Source organism: Ctenocephalides felis, unplaced genomic scaffold (assembly GCF_003426905.1).
Source record: "Ctenocephalides felis isolate EL2017-DRISC unplaced genomic scaffold, ASM342690v1 CF-g0.4_SCAFFOLD_01492, whole genome shotgun sequence".
In the NCBI taxonomy this organism is placed as follows: domain Eukaryota; kingdom Metazoa; phylum Arthropoda; class Insecta; order Siphonaptera; family Pulicidae; genus Ctenocephalides; species Ctenocephalides felis.
Genome location: NW_020537646.1, coordinates 16,924,321 through 16,937,441, shown reverse-complemented (window position 1 = coordinate 16,937,441; position 13,121 = coordinate 16,924,321). Strand labels below are relative to the sequence as shown.

At 31.4% G+C, this 13,121-nt stretch overlaps 1 protein-coding gene across 1 annotated transcript; it reads right to left on the bottom strand.

Moving 5' to 3' along the window:
- Positions 1–10,235: 10,235 nt before the first annotated feature.
- On the bottom strand, positions 10,236–12,590 carry LOC113370935. Its single transcript, XM_026611605.1, has 3 exons — positions 12,065–12,590; positions 11,876–11,992; positions 10,236–11,539 (listed from the first exon to the last, which is right to left on the bottom strand). Exons 1-3 carry the CDS (start codon positions 12,588–12,590, stop codon positions 10,236–10,238), a joined length of 1,947 nt encoding a protein of 648 aa, XP_026467390.1.
- Positions 12,591–13,121: the final 531 nt, after the last annotated feature.

Here is a 13,121-nt window from a genome sequence, read left to right as displayed (position 1 = left end):
AAAACTATTTGTTATGAGAATATATTAGCCAACATCTATTGAATGCTAAATAAGTAATTGACAAGTTATTGACAAAGTTGTGAAACTAGAACAATTTTCATAATAAAAGATGCAGAACTAAGGTTTTGTTTTAGAATTCAAAATTATTTTTTTATGAATAAATTAATAGTTTTAGTAGTTGGATTTATTTTTGAATAAGTAGTTTAGAACTTGCTGTTAATTAGAACTATAATTGTTTAATATGAGTATATATTGACAAAAAGCTTTATCGATAAATAAATAAATAAATAATCAATGTAACTTCAATACTGGAAGTTATATAATATTTCTATTTCAGCTTTGGAAAGCCCGAATAATACTGATTTAATATTCATTGATTGAATAAAAGGCAAAACCGCTGCCGAATGAAAATAATCACGAGAAAACATACCCATATCCGACATTGATCGGCTTATACATTTTATATGTTACCTCCTATATTCGATATAAGGAATTTAAGAGATTCGATTTGTGTTCTGAGAGCTTAATGGAAATGATACCACAATCCCATGTACTAGAAAGCGATTATTACTTGAATACTCGTTCAAGCATTAGGCCATTGTTGTAAATTGTAATGGACTTTTCTTTTTGTGAATCAATTTCTACTCTCTGCTTTATTGTTATATAATTATTTCTGAACATGCGATTCGTGATAATTCAGTCATTCGGTTAATTTAGGATATATAAGTTGCTGAAGTTTTAATGAAAACTTTATTGGGCTGACCTTCAAGTTTGGGAATAAATATTTTAGGTGCTAATGTATAATTGATCCAAAGAAATGCTTGATTGATATCCAACATCATTAATAATTTCATAATTAGAAATGAATCAAAATATATGTATATACATGTGTATATATATACACACACAAATATATATATACATATATATTTTAATATAGAGTAGGGCGGGGCACAAAGGTCCAATTTGATTTCAAGTAATTATACTATCTAAACTAAATGTATTGCATCACTATATATAAGGCCTATCAAACAAGCAGCTATCAAAGAATGTTCAATAAAATTTAATTCAGTTAATTCCTAATTATAGAAATGTGTTTTTATAATATTTTTCTAAAATTTGTCGTCTGTCCTTTTTACCCCAAAGGCTAGATAAAAAATGGGCCGTTTAAAGCAAATTAATTCTATGTCGTAATTTTAAATTTAAAGGTATTTTATGAAATAATAACTACATTATTCAACCAATGCAAAGTATAACTTTTATGAGAAAATTTTTTACAAAGATATCTGTATATAACCTTGATCTGGTATTTCGTCAGAAATATTCAACGGCAGTTGGGATAACTATAGATTTTATTTGTATCTTTTAAAATGATATTTTCTAATAAATGGAATAACTATTGATTTTAATATTGACTTAATAGCTACATTTTTCAACCAATGCAAAATATAAATTTTATGAGCACATTTTTTAGAAAGATATCGGTATATAACCTTGATCTAGTATTTTGCAAGAAATATTTATGGCCGGAATTGGAATAACTATTAAATTTAAAATGTCTTTTTTAAAATTATTTTTTAAACTTAATTTACTTTTTTATTTACTGTTTGCTTATTGTTTATATCTTTGCCTGGGGAAAGTGTCAGTTGGTCCATTTTACCACATCCATATGTAAGCTTTTAAAAATGTAATGTAAAAAATGTTGAGTCTAACTTAAAAATAACAACACCTCTTATAAACCCATTAAATAACGCATGCTTAAATATTATATTGAGGTCTTGCAAACTAAACAACAGTATTCACAACTAAAAAAAAGAGCAACGAAAGAATTTTTTTTTGTTATAGATTTTGAAACATGGCTGTTTATTTCATGATAGCGTCGCTTAAAGAATCAATGGCTGGTTTGTCCACATCTTTTGCCCTATACTTTCCAATATTTTTGTTAAAAAATTCTTAACTCAATTTGTTTTAGAGATACCGGTGGTGGACCTTCTTACCCGTGGACCTTTAAGACCCGCTCTATCCTACTTCATTTCTAAACAAAGACTAATAAATTAAAATATCATGAATTGGACAGAGCCAAAATATATTTGTCTTCACCAAAAACTAAAATGAGTTATAGTGAGTTAGTTATTAGTGAGCATTATTGGGGTATGTAGTAAGTATTTATATTCAAGTGTATTGAGTTTTCATATTGTTTGATATTTCCATGAATAATTCACACAAACCCCTTGTTAAAGAAAAATTGTCGACCTCACTCAATAGAATTCCATATCCCAAGAATAACCTTCCAGGCCATTGCATAAATAAAGAAACGCAAACTTGCTAATACATAAATAACCAAATATATAAATATTTATTCCTCGAAACGATCGGGTGCGCTAAAATGTATTTTTATATGAGAATCGAGCCAACAACAAAACCGATAAGACAGTGGAGGCTATAGTTTGGCAATTTATACCGGCAAATCGGAATAAAATTCCGTAGTTCATGGAATTGATATATAATGCGCCGAACCAATCCAATTCTGTTCAGCTCTGTTGAGAAAATGCGATATTATGCGGAATACTGGAGCACTATCCATAAGTAGATACTTGTGCACATGATACAAACCTGTGCACAGACCTACAAATACACAACAAATATATAAACCGATGGATTTATATCTCGTTTTAACGTAATCGAAATTTTGAGATTGCGGATTGATAACTGAAACAACGAGAAATAACGTAGTGGTGCATTACATTTATTTTATTCTGGAGGGAAATGTGATACAGTATTATTGCTTCGTATTGGCACGGACGGAATCGCGAGAGAATCGTTTTTTGATGATTTTTGGATAAGAAGAATACTTTGGAATTCATACTCTGAGTGATAATAGATTTGATAGAGATTGTAAAATAAAATTTAAAGAAATTGTTTACATCTGTACATTATTCTAACTTATAATTTAAGGCAAGTTGCATGAACTTCCTGATGTGTGAAAATAATCGACTCATAAGTCCATCAAGGGGAACCCGCACGTTGCTCGTCTGGGATTTTGTTGAAACTTGGCATAATGGTAGATTTTATATAGAACAGCGTAAAATATTAGAGGCCTGTGAAAAGCTGTTTAATGATAAAAATTATTTAAAGCTTGCATTTTAGCAGCGCGCAATATATGTCCATGAATTACGTGAAGTTTTTAAGTGGAAGAGGGATTTGACAAAAAATTACGAAATATCACATGGGAGAGGGAGGGGTACAGCAAGATATCACGTGTATTTATTTTTTACCTAAATTTAAAAAAAAAATCCAAACATTTTCAAAAACAATTCAGTAAGGAAGTGGTGTAATTTTGAATATCACCACGTATCACCGAGGGGGAGCGGAGGTCCAAAAATACTTAAAACGACGATCACGTGATTAATGGACGCCCCCTACGATAAAACTTAGACTTTATCAATCCTTTAAATCTTGGTATGATGATAAATTTTTGTAATTTTTACACTGCGAATTGCAAACTTAATTATCATAAAAAGTTTCATCAAAATCGCAAAGGATTTCGCATTTATATCGAAATTTAACCAGGACAATTGTCAACTGATATCTTTTGGTTCTAAATTTGCAAAATCGGTTCAATTCTTTTTTGGGAAAGCGCAAATAAAATTTTTTGCACCTTTTTGCGCTTTTTTATGTTTGAATTATTTTTTGTCTATGATATTTTACACTCTGAACTTAATTATAATGGAAAGTTTCATCAAAAACGTAAATAAATATTTATTAAATTAAAATTTTACCAGGATGTTTCTGAACCGATGTCTTTTGATTTTAAATTTTCAAAATCGGTTAAATTTTTTTTTTGTGAAAACGAAAATAAATTTTTTGCACCTTTTTGCTAATGATAAAAACTAAAAAGGATACTCGTCATATCGTCATCTAATCGAAAAGAGTCCTTTTTATGTTTCATCAAATGGATGTTAAATATTAGAAATCGGTACAGTTACAGTTTTCTAATTACTATCCATAAATTACAATTTTTGTTTTCAGAAAATTGTGAAAATCTCATTTTTATTCCGGCGAATTTTGGAACTGAGAGTGCCAATTTTATATATACACACAAAATATATATATATAGGATACCCCAGAATTCAACTTCAAGCCGAAACGTGATGATAGTATTTATCATTAAAAAAGTAATAAAAAAATTATGTCATGTAGTTTGAAAATTATCAGCTTTTAAGTGCTACCTAGAGCTATGGTAAAAATGTTACCATTTTTCGGTTATTGTGGTTAATTTTGTTCATTTCAACTTTGAATCCTTAATTGTAAATGAGATATCTTGGACCACAGACAAAATAATAACACAATTTCCAAAAGTTTTCAAGAACTACAGGGTGCCCCATCAATATGTGGTCAATGAAAAAGAGCGAAGTTTGGTTTGCGCAATGGGAAGGGTCATTTGTACGACGTTGTTTTTCGATATAGCTGGAAAAAATTTAAGGCTTTCAATTTGATAATAAAAAAAGTTTATCAAAATTTCTTGAAAATTGTTCATTATTCAACATTTGCCTTGACCACATATAAATGGCGCATACTGCAGTTCTGTGGAAATTGGGGCATTATTTTGACTGTGGTAAAATATATATTATTTACGGTTACAGATCCAGATGTGAAATGAACAAAATTAATAAAAAAATCATCACAATAACCAAAAAATTGTCACATTTTTACCAAAGCTCTGGATAGTATTCAAAAGCTCATAATTTTCAAACTACGTGACATATTTTTTTAACATAGGTGTTTTTTTTGAACCATTAAAGTAAAATTTTCAATATTGGTTGATTTGTAGAGGCTTGTTTTTCAAACTTGGGCTTAACTTAAGTGTGAAGGCTAGTTTTACCAAAAGTTGGCGTATTTAATCCGAGTTGTAAAAACAAAAACCAAACATTGGCGTTAAAATAGACACATTTTTACCAAGGCTCTTTATAGTACTCAAAAGCTCATAAATTTCAAACTGCGTGACATAATTTTATTAACGTAGGTTTTTTTGTTGAACTATGAATTTAAAATTTTTAAAATTGGTTGATTTTTAGAGGCTTGTTTTTCAAACTTTAGCTATTCAATTTTATGTAGTAGTAAAAGATCAGACCGTGCACCACATAGCACGGATTTCTATTAAAATTGTCGCTTCGAAAACAGATAGATTCTTTAATCCTCACGTTCTATTACATGATCGACGTTATTTGCACGGCGTTAAAACTGGCACGTTTCAATTTTGTAGCGACATTAAAATAATCGTCTTCTTTTTATAGTTTCCATCTAGATACATTTGAACGGGGAGATCTTCGTCTGCAATGAAATGAAACCATTTCGCGCGTTCTGCCCATAAACCGAACCGGCTATTGAATAATAAATATAACAAGCACGCCACGCGTAACCAGGAATAGATTATTGATACCAATTTATTTTTCAATTTCTGCACAATGGGTTGCCCATTCCCTATTTTAAATTCGCGAGCGCCGACGCTATGTGCATATGTCACATAATAGAGTGCGCTTGATTACGTCGCATATGTAGGTACGTCTGTCACAAAGTCCGAAAGTTGAAATTGAATGACTTCGTTTTACTGATGGATTCGTTAAAAGTATATACGCCAGTGGAAAGTAATCAATAAATGTGATCGACGGGAATAAAATATATATTCAGTTCGATCCAAACAGAGACGTGTATTTATATTTAAATTTTTGTGCTTCAATGGCTCTTGCTGAACATTGTTGATGTATTTTCTTTCTTCTTGTTAAATTGTTAAAGTGATTTTTATCCCTGAATTGATAGCTCGCTAAATTTTTACAGCTTTGTGGATTATCTACCATCCTAAACCAAATCATTCTATTGAATTTCATATGTTTCTGTATTGCCTTTAGTAAAATTTTAGTAAAATACCCAGAAACCCAGAGTTCTTCTTAGACATCGCTCTCAAATATTGTCAATTTAGCTTATAGGAATTCTTATGTATTTCTGATTGCTGAATAAAACAGAGTTAAAAAAAAACTTTGCTTTTTGATATAATATACCTTTTTCGTATCAGTTTGTTAATCAATTTATTTATCTATTTGAATATTTACGTTCATATGTATTCATTTATCGATAAGAAAACCCTCATAATAAACTAGTGCTTTAAGGCAAATTGCTGGAACTTTTTGTGCCAAAAATATATTTAAAAAAAAATCAACATTTTTTTAGAACATTGAAATAAATTGATTTTTGATAATGCTTTCTGAATCATTCAAATGGGACGCTCGGTTCTCTCAAAAATTGAATTACCATTTTTGGCACTTTTTCCCCCGTATCTTTGAAGCGGCTAAATCTGCTCTTTGCTAAAAACTAATTAGCACGTCTCCTTATCAATTAGATCGAATATTTTTTGAATCATTCAAAGTAGATGATGCGTGTTCTCGAAAAATTGTATCCGCACATACATACACTATAAAAAAACACTCACGTACACACACATACATGCATTTCTTCTAAGGTATGCCAAAATGTTCATAAACCTGTGAAACGTGAAGGTTTAGAAAAATTGTCATTTTCAATTTTTTTGCGATTACTATAACGTACCCTACGGGAAGTTAACTAATTGTAAGTGGCATTTTGCTCTAGGTCATAAACTTCTTGATACGTGTGTATACGCGATTTAATAAAAAAATTTGATTTGTGTAAAGCTCATAACTATTCTACCTGTTTAACAGTTTACTTGCTTGAATGACTACCTGCCTAACTGACTGCTTATCTAAGTTGTCCACTCATCTACTTTTATAACTGTCTACCTGTGCACCCGTTTACTGTCTACCTTTCTTCGTGTTTACGTGTCTACATGTCTACATGTCTTGGTGTCAACCTGTTAACCTGTCTATATGTATACATGTCTATCTTCTTGTTGTCTATTTGTATAACTGTCTACTTATCTACCTGTTAACCCGAAAGGATGCTCCATTCTCTCAAAAACTGATTTTTTTTGCACACTGAATTTCAAATTTCAATCTCCGAAACTGAAAGACATCCGCCAGAAATCGGCACATCCTTTCATGAATGTTTTCGAATCATTCAATTGATCCACGCTCTCGAAATCGTGTACTAAAAATAGAATCCATACAAAACACATAGTATACACACATCTACATTAATATTTGTAAGGTGTGCCACAATGTTTAGGGGGTCTTCAAGCGTTAAATGCAAAAAATTTTCATTTTTTTGCTATTACAATAAATTACCCTATGGACAGTTAAAAATGTTTAATTGAGCAAAATGGGTTTGTTCTCTAGTAGCATATTTTATTATACTGCTTAAGAGTCCTTTTCTATCAAAATATAAAATGAAAGCAGTATGGATGACAGTATTTTATTAAATTGTATTAAACCAATTGTATCCAGACAAAATATATAAAAGTAATGTCGAACCAGTAGCACCTTTATTATATTTTTTATTCTTCGATGTCCTTCAAGATAATTTTCTAACATTCGTCGTCGTATGTCAAGCTATTTTTATATTTTTATCGTTTGTTTTTGCCTCCGACAAAGTAAAGAATGTAATAATTTGAAATTACAGCGCAGTGCTTTCTTTATCGCATGTTTTATTAAAAGTTTTCAAGTCGGTTACACAAAAGAAATCTCGCATGCAGGACCTCCCTCATCTCATATCAAGGACGGACTGGCATATTGGACACATGAACGATCAATATATTTGATATTGTGACATAAGGTGAACCCAGTAACAATTTCCTTTTATATTTTTCTAGTGCGAGCGTATAGAAATTTTCATATTATTCCCGACATTCAACGTTATTGCGACCTCCATTAAGCAGGTGTGTATTCTGTATTTTTGGATTAAATCTAGAAATCTAGAAAATCCAGTAATTGATAATTTTGAAGGTAACGTAGAATTGTGGCATAACATAATAGGTACTAAAACTAAAACTATTATAATAGTAAAAGCTAAATAATTTTTGGGAACCATGATTTTTTTTTTCAAATGCTAAACGTTTTCATACACAACACATTTACAATACAATAATGATTGTTAAACAAAGGAATGTATTTATTAATTAGTAAAAAAATGCATTATTTGAACAAGGTTTTGCATATGTTTATATGGAATGGGATCATTATATTATGAAAACCATAGTAATAATTTCTACATTTATAATACGTCGAAAAATTCTAGTGTTGTTATGGCACTGTATTTGTTATCATGTTACATCACTTTTTGCTAATTTATGAGCTTTATATTCCTAGGGGTATTGTAGTTTTCACATAGTATTGGCTTAGTTATTAGTTTTGATATATAAAATCAGCACAATATCTATTCTGATCAGTAATTATAAATTGGCATCCAATCTATGTGCCATTTCTCAAATGTCTAATTTATTTATCATATATACTTTTATATAGGGTAATTATGCGGAAATTTTATCGGTAATTGATTGATAATATTTACCTTTTTTCAAAAATTCTAGTTCTAGAAATTTTTATATATTTACTGATTTTTTGCAATATATTTAGGTAATTTTGTGTATTTTTTTCGCAAATTTATGGAATTTAACTCCGGTTTTATAATTCTTACGTATTATTGATATAATTATCAATATTGTGGCATACACCATGCATAAAACTATAATATTGAATAGTAAAATTAACAATTAAGGTTAGCTAAAACGAACAAATAAGGGTTTTTTCTAAAATTCTCAGTTATTTATTTCATCTGTCATATATTTCATAACTTAATTTGTCACATTTGCTTTTAGTTATATGGATAAAAATTATAAAAAAATAATTTTTTATATGATACAAAAGTTAGTCAGTTTTTTGCAAAAATTGGCTATTGGAGTTATAAGGGGTTGAAATGGTTATAGAATTCTGCTAGAACTATTTTCAAGTTTTAGAGTATTGTTCTATATATAAAATAATTATAGATAAGTTGTCTGAGAATATTTAAAATCTGATATGAAGAAGTAGGTACTGATAAACATTTCCACATGAAACTATAGATTAAAATATTTCCAAGTGGAAATAGCCCATTTTGGTATTGCTTAATTAAGATAAATTACGTTAATCAATGTTAGAAAATATGACCATCAATGCTCTAATTTTAATATCTGTTTTTTGTTGAAGTATAAGCTGAAGGACCAGATAGAATTAGTGGCTCTATCAACCGTTTTAAAATGTAAATATTGATTAATAACAAATAGATTTACACTTATTTATTTGTAGAATATAATTTACACTGTTTGTATGATAAAGTTTTAATATTGATATAATATTGGAATATTTGAATGTGGATAGCTTGGCGACCGGGTTAAGACTATATTGTTAGTGCCGCCTTCAGGTATCTAGCAGGACCCTTTGTAGTTGAATCTTGAGATGCAAATTGCCTATGCGTCGTTGCAAATGTAATATTTTCTTAGAAAAATGAGTGCAGCGTTGTCACGTCTAATTTGGCGTGAACATTCTCCCCCCCTTGAAATAATATAGGGTATATGATTTCAAAATTAGAATTATAGTTTAACACTTTGAGTTAATAACAGTCTATTGGTTTGATTTATATTGTCTATTGTTTTGGTAACACACAAACTCGATTAATTGCACGTTTGAGTACACCATTTTGTGTCTTGATTGTCACAACACGCACAAGTCCATCATCTCCTGGATGTGTGTCAAGAATACGCCCCAATCGCCAGTGTAGTGGAGGTAAATTGTCTTCTCTGACCACTACCATATCGCCTACCTCAGCCTGTTGCGATGGTTGAACTTGCCATTTTGTTCTTGCCTGCAGCTCCGATACGTATTCTTTGTGCCAATGCTTCCAAAAATGTTGCACAAGTTTCTGTAGTCGTTGATACCGAGAAAGCCTGTTATCAAGGGTTTCAAGCACTGATGGATCGGGAGTAGATGTTAAGGATTTTCCAATAAGAAAGTGACCAGGAGTTAAGGATCATAGTCATTGGGGTCGGAGCTTAAGGGAGAGATTGGTCTCGAGTTTAATATTGCTTCGATCTGTGTCAAAACCGTATAAAAATCTTCAAAAGTTAAAATAGCATTACCCAATACTCGCTTTAAATGAGCCTTGCACGACTTTATGCCCGCCTCCCAAATTCCTCCAAAATGAGGAGAGTTTGGTGGAATGTGCTTCCATGACACGCCTTCGTTGGTCATATCATTAACAATCTTATTTTGATTTGATTTTGTTTGTAAAAATTTTTAAAGCTCCTTTAATCCTGATGCTGCGCCTATAAAGTTCGTTCCATTATCGGAATAGATTTCGCGAGGTTTTCCGCGTCGCGCCATAAATCGTTTAAAAGTGGCTAAAAAACTATTCGTAGTTAAATCAGATACTAATTCGATATGTATTGCTTTTGTAACAAGGCACACGAACAAACATATGTAAGCCTTAATTTTTTTGTATCCTCTTGTTTGACGATCTCTTAATAAGATAGGACCTCCGTAATCTACTCCGCATATGAAGAAAGGTGACTGCGGTGTAACGCGATATTTAGGCAAATTGCCCATTACTGGATTAATAAATGTGGGTTTTACCTTAAAACATGTTACGCATTTTTTCACGATCGATCTTGTCAGGTTTCTGCCTCCGATAGGCCAATAAGTATTACGCAACGCATTTAATAACATCTGTGCTCCGCAATGATACAGTTTTAAATGCTCATGCCTAGTTATTAGAATAGTCAATTGATGATTTTTTGGTAGTATTATCGGATGGCATTTATCATACGGTAAATTTGAATTCTTTATCCTACCGCCGACGCGCAATATTCCATTTTTGTCTAAAAACGGTGTTAATGATTTTAATTTCGACGATTTGTGTAATGCTTCCCCACGCGCGACTATATCTATGTCTTGTTTGAATATTTCATATTGTGATATTTTTATTAACTTGTTTAGTGAATTATTGAATTCATCGACCGTGAGTGGGCCATACAGTAGTTCTTTTTCTTTCTTCTTTAGTTTTAAATTTTGTAAAAATCGATAACAAAAAGCAGTTACGCGCACGAGTTTAATAAGGGAAGAGTATAAGAAAAAATGTTCGTTATTGTTAATTTTTGTACAAGTCAAACTTGTGATTCGACTTTCGACATCAGTTTCAGGAATTGAAATATTGTCAGTTGCACGTCGCTGTGTTTCAGTTAGATTTTGTAGCCAAGATGGGCCTGCCCACCACAAGGATGAATTCAATAAATCATGTGTATAGCACCCGCGTGATATGAGGTCCGCTGGATTGTCTTCCGATCGGACATGTAGCCAGTTATTTGCGTCGGTTTTTGTTTGAATATCAGAAACTCTATTGGCAACGAAGGTTTTCCATTTATAAGATGGAGATCTTATCCACGAAAGAGTGATAGTGGAATCGCTCCAATAGAATTCTTTGTCAAACGCGATATTTAATGCACGTTTCGTTATTTGCGCAAGATTTGCTAGTAGTTGTGCCGCACAAAGCTCGAGACGGGGGAGTGTAATATTTTTTAATGGTGCTACTCGAGATCTTGCCGCTATTAGTTTGATTTTGATTTCAGAATATTTGTTAATAGACCGTACATATATACACGCGCCGTAAGCTTGCTCTGATGCGTCAGCAAAGCCATGTAATTCTGTGTTTATACGATTATTACAAAATATATGTCTTTCAATTTTCAAGTTTTTAATAGATTTTATTTCGAAACAAAACTGTTTCCATTTATTTTCTAGTTCCGAAGGAATGGGCTCGTCCCATGATAAGTTTAATCGCCATAGGCTTTGAATTATTAGTTTTGGTATGACGATAATTGGAGATAAAAAGCCCATAGGATCGTACATTTGCGCTGTTGCCGATAAAATGGATCTTTTACTAACTATTTGATTTATTCTTATATTTTTGTAGTCAAATTCAAAACTGTCTGTTACCGAATTCCAAGATATACCTAAAGTTTTGATAGTTTGTTCACCGATGTTTAAAGTTGGATTATCTGCATTTAAAAGTTTTGAATAATTAGAATTAAATTTATATAGATTGAATTTAGCTTGTTGTAAAATATTACAAAGGTTATTTTTAATAGTGAATAATTCGGATATGTTATCAGTTCCAGTTAATAAATCGTCAACGTCGAAATCATTTCTGAGAATTTCGCATTCCTTTGTATAGTTAGTTATGTTTTCTCTGGCTAACTGCTCCAAACAGCGTATGGCTAAAAATGGCGCAGATGCTGTCCCGTATGTTACTGTATTTAATTGATAAATTTTTAATTTGCTGCTAGGATTGTCCCTCCAGAATATTCTTTGCATTTTTCTGTCGTTTTCGTGAACCAAAACTTGTCTGTACATTTTTTCTATATCAGCTGTAAGTACAAACGCATGTCTTCTGAATCTTAGTATGATAGAAAAAATATTATTTTGAATTGTGGGTCCAACAAGTTGTAGTTCATTCAACGACAGGCCTGCATCGGTTTTGCAAGATGCATCGAACACTACACGCAATTTCGTTGTTAAACTGTCTGGTTTTACCACCCCGTGGTGAGGCAAATAGAAACACGTCGCGGGTTCGGAAGATTCGTTGACTTCGCTCATGTGCCCTAGTGTTATATAAGTATTCATGAAATTTTTGTATTCGTTAGATAGATTTTTGTTTGTTCGTAAACGGTTTTCAAGTAAAATAAAACGTTTAAACGCGATTTGCTTACTATTCCCTATTTTTTTTTATATTGTCTGTAAACGGAATTTTAACTATAAATCTCCCGTCGTTTGCCCGCGTTGTATTGGCAACAAAATGTTGTTCGCACTGTTTTTCTGATTCGGTAAAATGTTGTATATCGCTGCACGCTTCCAGTTCCCAGAATTTTTGAACTTGAGTTTCTAAATTAGCCGTATGATGACATATCGTAAAAGAACTGGAATTGTTGAGAGGTACGCTGCCAGCAATAACCCACCCGAACTGTGTATTTTGCAAAATAGGTCTATTTTTTCCTAGATGAATATATCCTTTACAAAATATATTCCAAAATATTTCCGAACCTATTAAAATATCGATTTTATTGCTTTTATTAAATGTGGGATCCGCTAATTTTATATAATTTGGTATATTTAAAATATTTTTATTGA